This window comes from Nicotiana tabacum, chromosome 22, assembly GCF_000715075.1.
Source record: "Nicotiana tabacum cultivar K326 chromosome 22, ASM71507v2, whole genome shotgun sequence".
Lineage (NCBI taxonomy): Eukaryota > Viridiplantae > Streptophyta > Magnoliopsida > Solanales > Solanaceae > Nicotiana > Nicotiana tabacum.
The window spans coordinates 211,423,374-211,444,070 of NC_134101.1; the positions used below are offsets into that span (position 1 = coordinate 211,423,374).

The following is a 20,697-nucleotide window of genomic DNA, read 5'->3' on the forward strand; positions in this document are numbered from 1 at the left end:
GGGTGAGTCAATAATTGGGGGGTCAAAAGTTACTTGGGCAAGATGGACTGAGTCCAGATGAAATAAAATTAAGAAATTTTCATAAAGCACTATCTTTTAGTGGTAATTAGCTATCTATAGATACCATTTGCTATATTACGGATTGTAAATACGTTTTCTGTTGTTATAAGATGTATTAGATGTATTTAAGCTACTGTATTCATGAATGCAGTAGCAAAAATAGGCGTGAATCAGGGAAATCCAGCTAATCAGTTGTTGTATTCGAGTGTATTCGACTGTATTCATGGCGTGAAACATGGGATTACAGTTGGACAGATTATTGTATTCACGGCGTGAAACAAGGGATTACACTGTTTTTAAACGGAAAGTAAATCAATTAACATAATAGACTCCTAATATAACTCAACAAACTCAATTATAACACACAAAATTTGTATTTCTAGTTATAAAAAAGATTCCCAACCGAAAAATACCCCAAACACATAGCAATCTTTAGAGAAATTATATAGTACATCTGAATATATAAATTATATTAATTAAAGAAAACATATGAATACATTCATGACATATAATGAGATAGTGAATACAATGAAATATAACGTGATACATTGAAATACAATGAAAAAAGATAGTGAATACAATGAAATACATGGAATTCAGCGAGATACATTGAATTACAATAAAACGAAATACAATGAATACATGAAAATACAGCGTGATACGTTGAAAATACACTGAAATATATTAACAGAAAATTAAGTTGCTCTGCCTCAAACTCCGTCGTCTTTGTTCAAGAACAAACCCTAATTTCTGGTGAATCCACCGTCGAGCAAAAACCCTGAATCTCACTGAGCTGAAATTCGGATCTACATAGACAACAACTTTTGAGAGCAGTTCGGTGACAAGAGCTTTGAGCAGTAGACCATGAAGTTTTGCCAAAAGAAGACCAGTAAATCGGCTATACTGTTTATGTTTTCTTCTCTTTAGTAGTGCTTTATTTTGCAACATGACTTCCTGTGAATTGAAAACGAGGATGAGAGACACGAAACGTGGAGTTTCTCAGCGTTCCTTTTACCACCGTGATGAGACATCGTGAACTTGAAATCACCGTTTGTGACTAATGTTAGGTGATGTGGGTGAGAGGAATTTTGAGATTGAGCATCGTGTTTTCAGGGAATGGGGGAAGAGAATGACATGTATCAAAGTAGAGAGAGAAAGAAAATAGTGTAACTGAATAGCGTATTTAGTGGCTTAGGAGTAGGAGGTAACCAAAATTAGATATTTTCTATAAACATTAAAAGGTATCTATAGAATATAATTTTTTTAAATGGTATTTATTTAAAATAAATAAGGTGTTAACCTTTGTTATAGGAGGTAAAAATTCCGATAAAATTTGGGTAATAGCCCAACCCACAAAATTCTTATCAAGCTTTACATAATGTGTTGTTTTCTTATAAATTGTATAATTACTAAATATGACATTTTTTTTCTTTTGTTATGGTTATATATAACATATCAAAAAAAAAAATTCTAAGAAATTTTGGGAAAGTTACTCATAGATCAATTTGGGCAAAATATGGTAAAAATTGCACGGGGCGGCCTATTTGGTCGCCCCCATTTAACCTATACCCATATTTTTAAAATTATTTAATCCATACCCTAATTTTTACAACTTCAGGCCCCTCCTTCCTTCTACCTGTGCGTTCCTTTCTTCCTCCTTTCTTTTCATTGGAAAACTATAGCGTGGAATTATGCATAACGAAACATATACATAAAGGAAAAAAAGGAAATCTTGCTTTTCTTTCTGTACGATGAGGGCAAAACAGATATGTGAAGGAAGAGATCTTCATCGTCTACTGTATACGAATGATATAACATTTGACCTCCTGAATTTGATGTTGTGATTGCAATTTTCAGCACAATGTGCCTAAAGCCAATGGATCCCATCCCATGACTCGAATATTGCTGGCCTGAGTTTACATAGTAATATAAACTGCAGTGTTACTTGATGAACATAAATGGTGCAATTTATGAAATTTTCCAAGCTACTGCTACAAACTTAATAAGATAACATTAGGTTTAGGGAAAGCTTCTTTGAGGCAGTAGATCTATAACGAGTTTGTGACTTTAAATATAGTCCATAAATGAGATGGAGTTCAGAAATATAGAACAAAACTTCAGCTAAAACATGTTGAAGTTCAGCAAATAGAGAATAAAACTTCAACTAGTAAGATGCTTATTTTCAGTAATTACAAACAAAAACTTCAGCCAACACTAAGTTTACGCGAAAAACTTCAGCTAAAACATGTTGAAGTTCAGCAAATAGAGAACAAAATTTCAACTAGTACGTAGTGCTGAAGTTTTACAAATGAACTAAATAACTTCAGCATCTTCTGCTGAAGTTTTTGAAAAAGCTTTATGACAAAACTAATGAATCCAGGACAAAACTTCAGCTTATTTAGTGCTGAAATTTTTACAAATAAACTAAATAACTTCAACATCTTCTGCTGAAGTTTTTGAAAAAGCTTTATGACAAAACTATTGAATCCAGGACAAAACTTCAGCTAAAACATGCTCAAGTTCAGCAAATAGAGAACAAAACTTCAGCTGGTAGAATGCTTAAGTTCAACAATTACAAACAACTTCAGGGCCGTCTACTAGAAAGCTAAAGTTTGTGTGATTGCTTTTGCTACTTCAGGCCCGTATGCCTGAAGTTTACGCGCAAAGTGGGTACACTTGCAATTTTTTTTGCAAAGTGGATATAATTTAGAACGTGACCCAAAAAACGGGTATAGATGTAAATCCCTCCAAAATCTATACAATTTTAAATAGATTGAGATGAGTTGGTTCAAGATGGACTAAGCTCAATATTAGACGTATTATGCTTAATGTTTTAGTTTGTTAGATTAATTTGAAGTATTATGTTGAAGGCATTGAACTTTAATTTGAAGTATTAAATGTAAACTTTAATTTACAACTTTGATAAATAGTTAATCTTAATATATATGTATATATATATATAGCTAATGTTATATCGAAATTCGAATATAGCTTATATACTATACACTTAGTATATCTATAATACTATACTACTATATATACAATCTTATATAAGGCAATATACTATATAAGGCAATTTCTTGTAAATTATCTAAATTATATAGAGTACACACACTATATATATATATATATATATATATATATATATATATATATATATATATATATATAGATATATATATATATATAATTTACAAGAAATTGCCTTAGATAAAAAAAAATTTAAAAAAAAAGTCAAGGCCACACACACACACATACATATATATATATATATATATATATATATATATATATATATATATACATATTATATATAAGCTATATAATTTACAAGAAATTGACTTAGTTAAAAAAAAATTAAAATAGTCAAGGCCCACTTAGACCCGTTTAGGCCCGGGCCCGACTCACATAGCCCGGGATCATTAGTTCGTGGTCCCAGTTCCGATCTGGTTACACCCAAAAGCCCACGAAGTCCGGGACCGTTTAAGCCCGGCCCGCGAGGCCCGTTTAGGACCAGGCTCGGACCATTTGCCATCCTTAGTTTCAAGTAGTAGTAACATGATAAAATGGGACCTGAAAAATCGTCTAGAGTCTAGTGCCCTAGTCCCTAGGTGCTGAAACTAATCAAGCTCGACTTTTTATCTTCGACTCCTAATAAAGCTCCAACTTGAAAATAATTTTATTTTGAAACTAGTAAATATACACTCGCGATGCGTGGTCGGATATAATACCAATAAATTTAAGTTTTAGCTAATTAAGAAACTTAACGAAATATTAATAAGAATTTAAAAGGCTCAAACTAAAATTAAATTTAGTAAATTTAGATAAATTTCATCTTAAGACTGCTAATTATGAAAGTAAAAATATTTAAATTATAATTATTCGTATATTAAAAGATGAAAATATATAAATGAAATACAAACTTTTATATTAGCAGAACCGTTGCCTCTTACCTTGTCAATGTTTTAATACCTTCCTTGTTTTTGGAGAGTACATTCTACATACCTTGTATTTAAAATAAATAAAGTTAAAATTTTATAAATATCTAAAAGTAGATTGTATGAATTTAATTATTTCAAACTAATACTTATGATATAACCTAGACGTAAATCTAGAACACAATTGAAGCTTATCTTGACGAAACAACCCTTTTGTTGCAAGGTTATCAGATAAAACAAATAACAATTTTCAATAGAAGGACCTGGACGTAAATCTAGAACACAATTGAAGCTTATCTTGATGAAACAACCCTTTTGTTGCAAGGTTATCAGATAAAATAAATAACAATTTTCAGTAAAAGGAATATATATATATATATATATATATATATATATATATATATATATATATATATAACATTTTGCTATCAACAAACATTGAAAAGTACGCATATGAAAAAACTACATAAATATATACAAGTTTCTTATGTAGAAATAATATACTCATACATACCTATAACTTCAAGTATAGATATTTTCAAACCAAAAATCACTGAAAATTGCACCTATATTTTTTGTTATACACAAATTAAAGGATTAAAATGAAAAGAGATAGTCCCAACATCACAACAACAAAATGCAAAAAGTTATTCATATACTCGGAAAAAGAGTATTTAAATGGTGATGCTTTTTGGAGATACTTCATGCTACCGATTTTTCATCAACTTTCTTCTTCTTTTTAATGTAAACTTATGTGTATGTCTTTTATCCGTATGTTTTATTCATCACGTACATATAAAGAACTTAACCTAAGTTTGAATGATTTAATAGCATTTGAATAGAGTCTCTATTTACTTATCAGTAGAGGAAAAATAACTCATTCATGGAATTTTTAAAATCCAAGAAACATTACAAATGAGTTTATTGTACTACTGCTCTCTGCACCATGTCAAATCCAGAAAATACAGTTTCTTCTTTTTATTACATAAAAAAAACGATCAATTTAAACAAATATGAGATGACCAACCACAAAAAGGGAAAAGGAAAAGCAAATACATCGAGAGTCTTGTGTTAAGTTTATGTAAAAATAGTATGTTATAGCCAGTTTTCGGACTGGTCATTCAAAAATAGCCAGCGTTTATCAAGTTAATGAAAAATAGCCACTATTTTGCTGTAACAGAGACTGGTCCAGCATAATATACTGGAGTTCGGTGCACCTGTAATATGCTGGACCGGTATACTTTGTTGGCTCCAGTATAATATACTGGAGACTGGAGCACCGGTGCTCCAAACTCCAATATATTATGTTGGACCGGTAAACTTGCTGGAACTCCAGTATATTATGCTGGAGTTCTAGTGTAATTATGCTGGAACTCCATCATATTATGCTGGAGTTCCAACATACTTATCCTGGAAATCCAGTATAATATGCTGGAGTTCAAGTATACTTATGTTGAAACTCCAGCATAATATACTGGCGTATTTTCTGGGTTTTGAACAGTGTTTTCGCTTAGATTTATCTTTATATGAAAAGTGGCTAAATTTCGATTACTTTTGAAACTGGACTATTTTTGAACGACCAGTTGTAAATCTAGCTATTTTTGAATTTCTCCCTAAGTTTATCCCTTCATGACTTGCCTCATTACTATCAATCGTTCTTATTGCGATGCATCTTTTTTATCTTGTGCTTCATCTGCATAAATAAATAAATAAATAATAGTCAACTTTCACTATTTTTAATTAGAAACTTAAAGTAAGCAGAACATATGGAAAAGAAAAAAAGTATGAAAACCTTGAAGTTTAGAAACTGCCAATAAGAGCTTTGCCTTTATTCATTTTGTACTTCCTCTGCATCCCACAAAACTAACCGGAGTAGTCAATTTTCACTATTCTAATTAAAATTAAAAAATTAGTACAAAGTTGAATATATATAAAAAAGAAAGCAGACCTTGAAGTTGCAAAAGTTTCAAAGAAACGCCTTCTATTGGGAGAAGAAAGCAATACAGTTCCATTGAATGTTAGGTGCGTTTAAATAGGAACAAAGAATGGTTAGATATCAAAACTGATTGACTTTTGAAATCTAGTGTTAATGACCTTGTTAAATACAGGAAGGGAAAAGGGACGTTTCGAATAGTTGAAGAGCAGCTTTTGGTGATGACTCTGTTCCAAAACGCATGAATAAAGTTGTAACCTAAAGAATAAGTAAGGTCACATCTTTTAGAGAAAAAGAAATTAATAACTAAGGGAAAATATGAGAAAAAAATATCAAATAAATAAGAGAAAAGATAAATAGAAATCCTAGATTAAGAGGAGTGTCATGTCAGCTTTCTTTTTTCCACATTTATATATATATAAATTTGACTCGTAAAGTTCACCTTTTTCCTATTGAAACAAAACAAGTACAAATACAAAATCTAATGCAAGAGTATGAATTAAATTTACAAGGAGGAAAGGAGTTGCAATCACGGTAGTACAAATAAAATTTGGACCTTTTATTTTTTTTTTGCTAATCCTTTTCATTTATTTCTTATGTCCAGATATTACTTCAATTTTAAGAAAGACAGACAACCATCCACGGCTGATAATTGGACAATGCGAATTTAAATGAGAGCAACAGCAACGATTGAGTTGCTCTGAATTACACTAAACATGAAATACCAAATTGTCGTAAAAAAAAAAAAAAAATTGGGAAAAATCGCTGCCAAATGCTTCTTGAATTAACTATATTGCAATGCATTCCCACCTCGCTTCTAGCTTTCATTAGTACAAAAAAGCAATGCTGAACTGCCGCAACAGATTGATCTAGATTTACAAGATAGGATTGGGAGCCAAACTAATAATAACAAGAACCCCACCCCTTTAAAACCCAAATAACTTTTAAAAAAAGGGAAAATTGACCAAAATAAGCCACAAGACGAAAACAAAATTAAAAAAAAATTATCCTAAAAACCCATACCCCTGTGGTATGAAACCTGTCAGAAGCTAAAATCTGAGGAAAAATGGAGCTTCCATACTTCCTGAACTCTTAGAAACAGATTGAATTAGCCTTGCCACTATTGATTTATCTCCGGGGATTAATGCAAGAACCAACTCCAACTGCAGCTAGGACAAAGGGGCAGTCCAATGGTTATGAGATCTAACCAAGCACTCGCGTGCATATCATGTAGTCAACAAGCTCCAATTTAGGGCCTCTTTAACCACAGACCTCCCCCTTCATTAGGTGAAGCTAGCATCCATTAGCAACTCCATTTGCTATCCCTTTAGCTACAGGTTTCTTTTCTGCTACAGTGACTGGTTTAGCACCATTCGTATCATCTCCCTTTGTAACTGATGCATTTTCCGTAAGCTTGACCACCCCGTTAGTCGGAGCAGTGGGTAAACTTTCCTTGTTCAAACCAGCAGGAACTTCTGAAGGTTTCTGGGACTTTGGTTCCAACTTCGTATGTTCTTTCTTCTTCTCTTCAGTAGCTTTGCCTTCCCATGCTTGCGACTGAGACCACCAAAGAAAACAACCATAATTAACTACCAAATCGAAGATTATTATGGTGAAGACATCAACTACTGCTAAATACAGTAGTGAAAGAACCTCATCTTGTTCCTCTCTTTTTTTTTTAAAAAAAAAATCATTTAATAGGCAGAAATTTAGTACTACATTATAAGCTACCTGCTTCTGGAATAGCTGCTGCTTGGCCTTCTTTTCCTGAATTCTCTTCTGACGATCCTCATAGAACTCAAAATCATCAAGGATGCACTGTTTGCTAATATGATCTTTAAATATCTTTATCACCTGCAGGCCCTGCTCCATTTTAACCTGTACAAAACAATGAAACTGTTGGTAAAAACCATGTTCTTTTGGAATAAGTGAAACAGTAGGTAAAAACATAATTCCAATTACCCAAAGGTCAAATGAGCTAGGACATACTACACTCGATCACCCGACAATTACTACCCTTATATCTAGCTCATAATATTAGAGCATGTGGCGTACCTCCTGAGTATCTCTACTGTTGGTAACAGGCTTGTTCTCGTTGTTCTCCAGCGTGATGTGTTTCAACAAGCTGTTTGGTACATCCTTCACGATGTGCCACTTGACAGGAAAACAACCGATCCATTTGTCTTGCTGCCAATACTCCACACTCTTGTTGAAATCAACTGGTCCTACCATCTCTGCAACACCAACAAACTGACCACTTGTATTTACCTGGACAAAAAGACCAAAATTAAGCAATCAAAACAAGGAGAATGTGACTCAAAAACAAAAAAGACTAGAGAATAATGTATCTTAAGAACGCTCACCGAGAAGAAAAGAAAAACTGGGCAACCTCCAGACTTTTGTTGAGCCTCCTGGTAAGCAGAATCAAGCTTCTTGTTACCATTTGGTGTGCTAGCCCAAACATTATATTTAATGCTTTTGTGCACATCATCCTCACTGTAAGACTTGATTATAAAAAACTTGGCATCAGTATATGCCACTGGAAAATCCGGACAGTTGTATTGTTCTCTGTCAGGAATCAGGCTCGGTTTATCTTTCTCGGAATCATTGGTTACAGTGAGCGGAATGTTCTGGCCCTTGACTGCCAGCGCGACTGGTGTAAAACCCTTTTGATTCTTGGAACCTTTACCTCTAGGTCCCCTGTTGAGCTCATTTAAACCATCCATGTTCTCATTACTGTAACCATAAAAACTATTTCCTCTACCCCTGGGTTTGAACCTGTTGTCAACCGTCATCCACCCACGACCTGTAGTGCGAGTATCATATCCATTGGATCCAAAGCCCATGCCAGTACCGAATGTGTTACCATAACGCCCCCCATACAGCTTATTGGGGTACAACCTATTCATATACCCATTTGTTGTGTTCATGCCAGAAGAGGGCCTTGGGTGGTGGAAGCCCTGAGAATGAAACATTAGAGAGTCAGTGTCAACAAAAAAATGAAACCAGAAAATATATGCAGAGAACCCTTACACACAGCTGCTTGGCTCCGATTACTGGAGTAGCTACTCTAAAGTCTCTCTAATAAAGAGACAGTAAATGTGGAAGACAAAAAACAGATTCACGTTCTCAAACAACTTACCATTAGATGCGGATGAACATTCTGATTTTTTGATGATGGAACAGCACTGCCATTTGAAAAAGATGGTGTAAAAGAATTGCTCGACACTGGCCTAGCTTGCCCGTCAGTGAACATTGATCCGTCTATCCATGGAATGGGAGATCGCACACCATCAAAACCTAATCTAGGGTCCTGATAACCTGAAGCAGCTCCTCCAGGCAAGGCACCCCGCCCATAAGAACCATTAGCATTTACGGATGGGTTCTGGAACGCAGGCCTCACAAGCGTAGGCCCAGCATTTCCCTTTACACCACCATTGGCAATGCCATTAGAAATTCCATTAGCAGAATCAACAGACAATGATGCTTGGTCAGCAGCAGCAGCGGCAGCAGAGGTGGCGATCTCACCTTTTGGCAGGGCAACTGGAGTAGTGTATGAATTACTGGTTGGAGGGAGGGGCTGGAAATACGGATAGTGGTATTGCTGTGATCCATAGAGCTGGCCATCATGCCCCAAAGTTGGGGCAGGGGAAGTAGCAGGTGAATATGGACTGTAGGGTGCATAACCATAGCCATGATGATAGATAAGCGACCCGTTGTCCCCATAAACTCCCTGCATTTTAACTCATTTCAAATCCACAAACATAGACCAATTTTTGCGCAAGCTAAAAAGCAACTATAGACAGCAACAAAGAATTTCCGTGACACAAAAATTAATACAGCAAACAGATTAACACATTAAATGTTGTAGCAAGAATTCAAGCACAATAACTTACGGGCATCTCAACTCCATCCAGATTCAAATATCTTGAATAGTCCTCCCACTCATTACCAGAAGCATCATATCCTAGAGCAGAACAAAAAAAATGTTACCATGAAACACGCTACGTGTGGTTATAAGATGCCATACCATTTGCATGGTTACAAAGTTAAAGAAAGAAACAAAGACTTTCGAAACATGTGGTCTTAAACATGCCATAATGTTTGTGTGGAGGTTATAGCACTTTTGAACCTTGTAAATCCTAAATATGCCATAACATTGTTTAAACATCAAGTTAAATTGTTTCCGTATTTAGAAGGTAGTTTTTTTTCTAAACGAACTAAAAAAGAAATAGGTCACATAAATTGGATAAGAGGGAGTACCATAATAGTATGCTGCAGTAGAGGGATAACCATTAGGAAGATAACAAAAATTCGGATCTATGAATTCCGGCAACAGAGGGGTCACGGATCGATTCATAGACTGGTTCTGTCCATTTCCCACGTTTTTTGAGTCAACAGAAGGCTGAAAAGGGAACAAAATTTCAGATTAAGAACAGTAGACCAATTGACTGAAACAAAGCATTTGGAAAAAATAAAACTATAGGAAAATCACCTTCTTTTTTGGCTCTGCAATTTCAAGATTCTTATTCTGAGACTCCAATGACAAATTCTGCAGCAAGCCTGCAGCTTCTATAGCAGTAAATCGTAAAGGAATACCACTTCTCCACAGAATTTATCAAACGAGTTCATTAACAACTAAAGCCAAGACAACCTTCCAATAATACTTATCAAATTTGGAATCAACAAATATGTCATTTTAAATTATGTAAACAACAAAATTTACTAAAATTATGTAAACAATAAATTTACTAAACACGTAGATATTTTATTTTTTTCATAATTAATTTTATTTTGTAATATTGCCGTGAGACGAGTTTATAGGGAATAACATAGTAGGTGAGGATTCATATAGCTGAGACTGAGGCATAGCTATTGTTGTATTTGTACTAAAATTAACATAGAATTTTAAACCGAACTAAATATCTGCTGTTGTTTAAAAGAAAACATCAACGTATAAATCGCCAAATCAGCTACCCAATTCCACAACATATATAAGCTGAATTAACCAAGCATACGAAATCCAAAAAACAGCTGAAAAACACATCCTTTATTATTTAAAAAAAAAACTAAACAGCCTACACTTAAAACCAGCAACAGATATCCAGATCTATAAAGGTCTAGATAAGAAGTCTACCCTATAGAACATAATTTAATGCATACATAAATCTACTCATACGTTCACAAACAAGTAAAAATCAAAACTTGGGTCGATTTTAACAGAAAAAATATTGAATCGCCATATGCAAATATAGAAGCTAAGGATACGATCAACAGGAGGAGCACCAGCAGCCATAAGAAAAATATTGATCTCTCAAAAGGAGGAGGAGGAGGAGGAGGAGGAGGAGTAGTAGTGAAACCCTGAAGATTTTTGAAAAGGGTTTATGGGAGGAGAGAGAAAGAAACCCTAGAAGAGAGAGCGGAGACAACGGGTTTTAGAGAGAGAGAGAGAGTGTTTCAGCCGCCAACAAAGCGAGACTAAATATAGAGAGAGAAAATGAGGGATTGGGTGATAGAAACTATAAAAAGGAGGGGATTTTTTGAACCATAAATGGGATGTGATTCAAATAGCACCACGGGTTTTGCTCTTAAAGGCCCCTTAATTTTTCTCGTATTTCCAGATCTGACCTCTATTGTTTTACTTCACCTGCGGGTGATGCTGCCAGCTCATAGAAACGTACGTGGCAGTGTTTCAGTGGTTTGTGAGATAGTTTGGGTGCTTAATAGAATGTTTAGCTTTTAGAGTCTTTTGTAATAGGACGAAAAAGTCGCTTTTGGGATTCCTTTTGGGTTTTACTCGGTGAACTCTGCAATTTCCTTGCAATTGCATTAACCGCTCCCCTAAGGAACCAACAACAAGAAAAGAAAAGGAAAATATTTTTGGTTCCTGAATTACTTTCCTCGTCTTGTTTTATTTATGGTGTGTTTGGTGGGGAGGAAAATGTTTTTCATGTTTTCCTAAAAAAATAAGTAATTTTATCACTTATTTTTTTATATTTAGACTGAAAAAGAATTTTCAAAAAATATTTTTTTAGTATTTGGTTAGTGAGTAGAAAATATTTTTCAACAAAATATATAATTTAGGTAAATACATGGGATGGGGATGGAGGGGAGGGTTGGGGTGCGAGATTGGGTGGAGGGTGGGGTGCGAGTTTAAGGGTGGTGATGGGGGAGGAGGGTGGGAAATAGGGTGAAGAAGGTTGAAAAAGAGTTTTGGAAAATAATTTCCTCTTTTAATAGGGAAATTATTTTTCTCCAATTTAAGGAAAATGAGTTTATAAGAAAAATATTTTTTAAAACATTTAAGTAGGTTCAGCATGAAAAAATTAGAAAATATTTTCGTCCTACCAAACACACTCTTAATTTCTACATCACATGAATATGAGTTAACACATTACCCGTTAGATTAAAGTATCTGACTTTTTTTTCTTTGACCTAATAACTAAAGTAATGTGTAAAAATTCACTAAAATTGCGACAAATAGTATATTGAACCTATAGTTTTAAAAATATGATGGATTCAATGTTAAAAACCTTAAAGGTTGAACCTATAAAATTTAAATCTTGGATCTTAGTCTGGGTCTGTGGACACACTATCCTCCAGACCCCACTTATGAGATTAGAGTTTGATGTTATATTTTCCCTGGATATAAGCTATATGATCAAGCCATTTTCAGCTTCAGAAAAGGAGGGGGGGGGGGGGGACTGGGAGTGCGTGCAGGGGAATTTCTAGCTTTTTGAAAGAAAGGTTGGTCATGCTGTAAATGTGGCTAAAATCTTGACAGCCTCAGTTTGCAATGTTATTTGCAGGTACTGCAACAAATATTATTGTGACATAGTCATTGCTGCTATAGACTGTAATATCGTAGTAGAGGAACAACCCGTGTTCATATTCCAAAGCATCTGGTCTTGAATGATGATTAAAGCACCTATGGAAGTATTTGGTAATTTATATAGCAATTAAAAAGCCAAGACCACATGAATTGATTAGATTAGCTAATGATGTTTACAGCAAAAACAATTATAGCGAGACAACATTGTTTCTTTATATCTTCTTCATATGGTGATAGAATTGGTACAAATGCTGTGCTTACCCTAAATAGGGTAAGGGTTTTGTATTTATAAGTTATCCTCTGTACAAGAATACAAGCATATTTGTAACCAGTCTAATAGTAGCAGGACGAACCACCGGACTGAATGCCTCACCATAGTCCATACCATAAAACTGTGTATATCCCTTAGCTACTAAACGTGCCTTACAACGATCAAGAGATCCATCAGATTTTTGCTTAACCCGATATACCCATTTACAACCAACTACATTGATATTTGGAGGGCGAGGAACAAGAGACCATGTACGATTAGCTAGAAAAGCATTAAACTCATCAGCCATAACATCACGCCAACGAGAATCCTTAACCACAGAACTATAACAAGATGGCTCAACAGGTAATTCGGATACTGAGCAAGTAAAGCATACTTCTGGTTAGGTTTGATAACACCAACTTTTGACCTGGTAACCATATGATGAGAAGGAGGTGGCAATGGTGAAGTAGGAGGCATGGAGGGAATTGATGTAGAATGATCAGGAGATATAGGTATAGATGGTGTAGAACTAGACGAAAGCATTGGGTAAGAACTCTGAGGAGCAATAGAAGAATGGTCAAGCAAAACCTGAGATATAGAAGGAGGAGCAAGAACATCATAAGAGGGAGAACTAGATTGTACTGCAGTAGGTGATACAATGCGGGAGGGCTAAGGCAATGTGGTATGACAAGTAGAGGAAGAAAAATTAAGTAAAGAAGGAAGAAGATGTGGAGTGGCATAGGGAAAGTAATGTTCGACAAAGCGAACAAATCGACTTGTATAAACACGTTGAATATCAAGACCGAGACATCGATATCCTTTGTGATTGGAACTATAGCCAATAAAGATATAAGGAGATGAGGGATTATCTAGGTTGTGAATTCGATAAGGGCACAAATTGGGGTAACAGAGGCAGCCAAATAGACGTAAAATAGAGTAGTCGGGATCAATTCCAAAAAGAAGACGAAAGGGAGAGGAATAATTGAGTAAGGGAGTCGAGAGCGGATTTATCAAGTATGTGGCTGTTTGAAAAGCCTCAACCCAAAGATTTAGCGAAGCTTTGGCATGATAAAGAAGAGTACGAGCCATATCAGCAAGATGGCGATGCTTGCACTCAGCTACACCATTTTGTACGTTGTGGTATGTGAGGACAAGACTGCTGAAAAATAATACCATTACTAGAAAGAAATGTCAAGAATTGCACACTAGTGAATTTGCCCCACCATCAGAACAAAAACATTTGATAGAAGCAGAAAATTGCTTTTCCACCAGAGCTTTAAATGCACAAAAGCAATGAAAAAATTCACTTTTATTCCGCAATTGATAAAACCACAAATACTTGGAAAAGTCATCAATAAATAATATAATATCGAAATCTAGTAACCGAGGGAATGGGTAACATCCATACTCAGAGTGAATCAACTTTAACACATGAGTTGAAAAAGAAGTACTAATAGAAAATGGTAAAGTAAAATGCTTAAAAGACAAACAATAATTACAAAAGAACGACCCAAGGCCTGTATTATTAAAAGAAATAGAATTCTTATACCTAAGTGACGCAAGGACTATAGATCCTGGATGACCAAGACAAGCATGCCAAACTGATGCAGGAACCAAGGAGACAACAAGGGCTTTTGATGAAGAGGAGGACGAGCAGGAAACAAGTCGAAAAAATGGATAGAGAGGCCCGTCACTCTGGCATTTGTGGAGGATTTTTCCCGTCTGCAAATCCTTCACAACAAAACCCCGAGGAAAAAATTCAATTGAGCAAATATTATCTTTGGTATATTGACAAACAGAAAGTAACTTTTTACGAAAAAGTGGTACACATAAGACAAAGGGCAAGGAAAAAGTATGCGACAAAGTGGACAAGGAGTAAGAACCAATAGAATGAATATGAACTGATACACCATTGCCAACAAGTATAGAATTATTGAAAGTAGGAGTTGGAGAAGAAATATTACCTTGCTCAAAATACATGTGTGAGGTCGCTCCCGAATCCAAGTACCAATTCCTGTCAGTCGCGGAATGGAGAGACAAAACTGCCAAGTGTGCTTGAGTTGTGGTGGGAGCAAATGAATAATTATGACGCTGCGGGCAAGAGATAGTTGTATGGCTAGTCATACTACAAATATGACAAGTAACCATAGGAATAGTCGGGTTAGGCATGGCAAATGGAGGTAGTTGAATAGGGGAAGCACCAAGAACACCCTTATCATATCCATGAGGAACTATGGACTGTTGCCGAACATTATTGATGTGATTCTCCAAGTTAACAAAGAACCAACCGACCAGGATCAAGATATTAAAACGAAAACGTGGTATGTGGGTCTATTTCAAGAAATAACGTATCTCAAGTTTTAGGACTCGGAATCTGATGATTCAAAAATGAGGTGAAAGATGACGATCTGAGCTATAAGAAAGACTATTTACTCGTTCAAACAAGTAAATACTGATATTGCACCAGTTCAATGAAAGTTATGATTCTATGATATCAAAAGAACGAATTTAGATCAAAAAATGTGTTCTTGAAAGATCAAGAACTAAACAAGTTCCTAAAGTCACCACTTGGAATCAATTAACGTGATAACGAAACACCACACGCAATTAAAAATAAGATAAAGACTATCACCACCTTGCTTGGAACCAAAATCAAGGATAAAGAAGACAAAATAGAGAAAAACACTCTATTGTAAAACTAGGGCAAGCCTCAAAAATGTGATTGTTTCTTCTACAAGGCAAGAGAACCCTTTATATAGGCCCATAGCTACAATTCCTATTCTAATAAGAAAATAAAATAACTAAAGAAAAGGAAAGTAAAATCCATATTCTACAAGGAAAAGAAACTAGAATCCCACTAAAAGAAAAATCCTTATTTTAAAAGGAATAAAATAAATCTCATTTTAAGAAGGAAAGGATCTTGGCTTCTTGAAATCAATCTTGAGCTTTTTGGACTTCTTGCGCTTCTTGAAAATAAGTCCATATGTTTTGACTTGAGCTCTAAAACATTATCTTGGCCAAATTAATAAAATTTAACATAGATTTTTCTTTTACATCATTCTCCCCTGGTTGAGAAAGACTCGTCCTCGAGTCTAAAGGCTCCACAAATAGCACAATATTGACAATTTTCATGATTTAGTTGAACTCATATTTACCAGGCTCTAAGTTATATTTTTCTAACTTGTCAAAGAGCTTTATCTTATTGTAACAAGGCTTAGCATGTGGCCGAACTAAATCTCACGTTCTCAATAGTAACTCTGTACCAATATTTCTGCAATAAATCCTCCTAAATAGATTTTCAAACACTAATCCATAATCGTAAGTTGTTTTGTTTTTATCTTCAGGAATCTTGAACTTCTCCATGTCAATGTGGTGCTTATGGGGTATGGCAAAAAAAAGTCGATTTAGTACCACGAAAGTCCTTAGAAGAATCAAATTCAAGTACCTTTGGATCTATCTTGAAAATCAAAGTATATCTTCTTGAGAATTCATCAGCAACAACAGTCTTATATTTAACTAAATCATATATATTGATGGAATTTGTTTTGAGATCTTTTGTTCCAACATATTCTTGAAAATATTCATCCTTTGGGGGCAAGAAAAAAAATTGGAACAAAATATGAACTCAAACCCTCCATTATGTACTCCTTTTTAAGTAACCCTTCCTCACGTATTTGCAAAAATTCATGGACTTCTGGATTAATGTAACTTGTTGCCTCGCTTGGAAGGTTAGAGTCAACAATCAAATCAATATGATGTTGGTCATCTCTATTAGGTGAAAAGTTAATCTCATATATGGGATGCCAATGGATCATCATCAAACTTTGGAGGTAAATCTTCAACTTGCAGATCCACTTCATATTCCTCCTCCTTGATTGGACCAACGTTCAAAGGCTTTTCTTTATTGATTGGACCAATTATTTGTAATTTGGTCAGAAAAGAAGCATCATTGAGCTTCAGACTTTTAGCAATTTCTTCTAGATTAAATGGTACTAAAATAATCTTACGTTTATACTTTGTAAAAAAATAGGTATTAAGGTATTCATCATATTTAGCACACCTATCAAACACCCATGGTCTTCCAAGTAATAAGTGACAAGCATCTATTTTCACTAAGTCACATCAAATCTGGTCTTTATAGATCTTACCAATAGAAAAAGATACTAGGCATTGACGAGTTACCTCTAAAATAACATCATCTTCAACTTCGATGTTGTAAGGATATGGATAAAATTTGGTTGACAAACCAAGTTTAATAACCAACTCCTCATAAACAATATTTATGTGACTCCCACGATCAATAATCAACGAACAAACTTTTCCAAGAGAGGTACATCTAGTGTGGAAAAGAGATTCATGTTGTCTCGTTTCTTCATCTTCTTGAACCAAGAATCCTCCTCTTGGTTGAATCTTAGACATGGTGATTTCTCAACCTTTGGGCATATAGGTTATAACTCTGATACCAAATTGATGTGATTCTTTGAGTTAACAAAGAACCAACCGACCAGGATCAAGATCTTAAAACGTAAACGTGGTTTGTGAGTCGATTTCAAGAAATAACGATCTCAAGTTTTAGGATTTGGAATCTGATGATTTAAAAACGAGGTGAAAGACCCTATAATCTTACCTATAGAAAGACTATTTACTCCTTCAAAACACGTAAATATTGATGTTGCACCAGTTCAATGAAAGTTATGATTCTCTGGTATCAAAAGAACGAATTTAGATAAAAAAACGTGTTCTTGAAAGATCAAGAACGAAACAAGTTCCTAAAGTCACCACTTGGAATCAATTAACGTGATAAAGAAACACCACACGCAATTGAAAACAAGATAAAGACCATCACCACCTTGCTTGAAACCAAAAACAAGGATAAAGAAGACAAAATAGAGAAAAATACTATATTGTAAAACTAGGGCAAGCCTAAAAAATATGATTTTTTCTTCTACAAGGCAAGAGAACCCTTTATATAGGCTTAGAGTCTCTTCTCTGATGACTACAATTCCTATTCTAATAAGAAAATAAAATAACTAAAGAAAAGGAAAGTAAAATTCTTATTCTATAAGGAAAAGAAATTAGAATCACACTAAAAGGAAAATCCTTATTTTAAAAGGAATAAAATAAATCCTATTTTAAGAAGGAAAGGATCTTGGCTTCTTGAAATCAATCTTGAGTTTCTTGGACTTCTTGCGCTTCTTGAAAATAAGTCCATATGTTTTGACTTGAGCTCTAAAACACTATCTTGGCCAAAATTAAATTCTTCGAGTTAACAAAGAACCAACCGACCAGGATGAAGTTCTTGAAACGAAAATGTGGTTTATGAGCCGATTTTTGGAAATCACGTATCTCAAGCTTTAGGACTCGGAATCTGATGATTCAAAAACAAGATGAAAGATGACGATCTGAACTATAAGAAAGACTATTTACTCGTTTAAAACAAGTAAATATTGATGATGCACCTATTCAAGGAAAGTTATGATCCTATGATAAAAAAACGAATTTAGATCAAGAAACGTGTTCTTGAAAGATCAAGAACTAAACAAGTTCCTAAAGTCACCACTTGGAATCAATTAACGTGTTAAAGAAACACCACACGCAATTGAAAACAAGATAAAGACTATCACCACCTTGCTTGGAACCAAAAACAAGGATAAAGAAGACAAAATATAGAAAAACACTCTATTGTAAAACTAGGGCAAGCCTCAAAAACGTGATTTTTTCTTCTATAAGGCAAGATAATCCTTTATATAGGCCTAGAGCCTCTTCTTTGATGACTACAATTCCTATTATATTAAGGAAAAGAAATTAGAATCCTACTAAAAGGAAAATCCTTATTCTAAAAGGAATAAAATAAATCCTATTTTAAGAAGGAAAGAATCTTGGCTTCTTGAAATCAATCTTGAGCTTCTTGGACTTTTTGCGCTTCTTGAAAATAAGCCCATATATTTTGACTTGAGCTCTAAAATATTATCTTGGCCAAAATTAATAAAATTTAACATAGATTTTTATTTTACATCAATTATGCTGATAATGATCTCCATAAGACTGTTGAAAAGGAGAACCACGACCTCGTTGACTAGAGCCACGACCACGACCAGATTGCCCACGATGATAGTTTCTAGAATGACCAAAGTTACCATGGGCAGAAGATGGACCAACAGGAGAAGATGAAGTAACATCAGAAGATGAACCATCTAACAAAGCTATAGGCAGAGGAGCAGAGGGTACATCATTTGTAGGCAGAGTGCGCACCTCGTGGGTAATGAGCATAGTCCACAACTCTGCAAAAGTTGGATGAGGGCACATATTCGAAGCCATAACAATAAATGATTCATAAGAGACAAGAAGGCTATTCAAAGCACAACGTACCAATTCAGGGTCATCCATTCCACGACCGATATAATGAAGGCAATCATCAAATTCACGTATCTTTGCCATGTACGAATCAATAGATAGGTTTCCTTTTTTAAGTGTCTGAAGACTATGTATGTACTACATCTCACGGGCAGTAGACTGATGAAGAAAATGTATTTTAAGCCTAGACCAAGTATCAGTAGCAGTAGAGCAATCATAGAGTAAAGGAATGAGATCAAAATGTATAGTAGCATGAATCCAAGTAATAATAAGACGGTCAACCTTACACCACTTTGCATATTCAGGATTGATTTGCTTAACATATGATGAACCCTCAATAACATGTAGAAATTGTGAAGGTGACATATTAGAACCATCAATATGGGCAAAAAGATCATACATCTTCAACACCGGTTGAAGTAAGTGAGTCCATTTCAAATAATTAGTTTGGTGCAATATTTCAGGGACCAATTTCTTTATATAAACAGAGAAAGGGATTGCAGATGTCATCATGTAAAAGCAGAATAATGCTAATCCAAGAAGAATTATGTTGCACCAAAGTAATGAAAGCACCAAAGCAAATTGAATATAATTTCAATAAAAAGATTACCCAACTAATAACACTTAATCAATAACAAGAAAATAGCGGCAATACCTAAACTCAATTGATATAATCGATAGAGTTTGTCCATTGTTAATGAAGACACAAAGAATAAATGTAGATAGAGGAAATCCCACTTTAAAGTCAACGTGAATAAGCAAATATAATGAACAATTAGAAGGAATTGTTAATAACCGAAGCCAACTGAAGCCGACGAAGTGCCCGTAGCAGCATAGAACGTAGAAGAAGAACAACAACAGAGTAATGGGAAGACGAAATCACCAGAGAGAGAAACACCGAACGATGATGGGATTAATACTCAGGATCGCCGCTTGTATCTGATACCATGATAGAATTGATACAAATGCTCTGCTTACCCTAAACAGGGTGTGACGACCCAAAAAGGGTCATCATTTGCTTTCAGTTGATTTTTGTGTCTCCGAGGCCTTGAAAACCTCATTAGAGTCACCTCAATTTATGTGCGTAGTCCGGGCGCGTAGCTGGAAAGCTTAAATATGGAACTCTATGAAAAATGCTAAGTTTCGATGTTAAAATGAATAAATCTGACTTCAGTCAATATTTTGGGTGAACGGACACGGATCCGTGATTCGACGGTCCCGGAGGGTCCGTAGGAAAATATCTAGCACGGCCTCGCCCTCGCCCTCTACCCCTAGTGGAAGCTGCTGTTGGGGGCTCTGGCTGCTGAGTAGTAGATGAGGAAGCACA

At 34.9% G+C, this 20,697-nt stretch overlaps 1 protein-coding gene and 2 long non-coding RNA genes across 4 annotated transcripts; all 3 read right to left on the reverse strand.

The window, feature by feature from the left end:
- Nucleotides 1–4,952: 4,952 nt before the first annotated feature.
- LOC142175685 (uncharacterized) lies at nt 4,953–5,918 on the reverse strand. Its single transcript, XR_012704767.1, has 2 exons — nt 5,791–5,918; nt 4,953–5,691 (listed from the first exon to the last, which is right to left on the reverse strand). It is a non-coding gene; the product is annotated as an uncharacterized LOC142175685 (long non-coding RNA).
- A 765-nt stretch (nt 5,919–6,683) lies between these two features.
- Nucleotides 6,684–11,497, reverse strand: LOC107764685 (YTH domain-containing protein ECT4-like). Its single transcript, XM_016583290.2, has 9 exons — nt 11,200–11,497; nt 10,427–10,503; nt 10,195–10,336; nt 9,828–9,898; nt 9,074–9,664; nt 8,295–8,891; nt 7,987–8,199; nt 7,663–7,809; nt 6,684–7,488 (listed from the first exon to the last, which is right to left on the reverse strand). Exons 1-9 carry the CDS (start codon nt 11,225–11,227, stop codon nt 7,225–7,227), a joined length of 2,130 nt encoding a protein of 709 aa, XP_016438776.2. The 5' UTR covers nt 11,228–11,497; the 3' UTR covers nt 6,684–7,224.
- Nucleotides 11,498–12,728: 1,231 nt separating this feature from the next.
- LOC107809677 (uncharacterized) lies at nt 12,729–20,407 on the reverse strand. Of its 2 annotated transcripts, none has more exons than XR_012705563.1 (3): nt 19,386–20,407; nt 14,981–19,297; nt 12,729–14,747 (listed from the first exon to the last, which is right to left on the reverse strand). It is a non-coding gene; the product is annotated as an uncharacterized LOC107809677 (long non-coding RNA). The 2 variants fall into 2 exon arrangements; XR_012705564.1 differs by having other exon boundaries at nt 12,742–14,747; nt 14,981–19,529; nt 20,254–20,407.
- Between the last annotated feature and the right edge of the window lie 290 nt (nt 20,408–20,697).

Excerpts from the sequence above, each read along its gene's own strand:
- LOC107764685 (XM_016583290.2), bottom strand. The coding sequence starts at position 11,227 with ATGGCTGCTGGTGCTCCTCCTGTTGATC. Across the intron at positions 10,504-11,199 it reads TGGTGCTCCTCCTGTTGATC|AAGCTGCAGGCTTGCTGCAG; the intron begins GTATCCTTAGCT and ends TTACTGCTATAG. Across the intron at positions 10,337-10,426 it reads TTGCAGAGCCAAAAAAGAAG|CCTTCTGTTGACTCAAAAAA; the intron begins GTGATTTTCCTA and ends TTCCCTTTTCAG.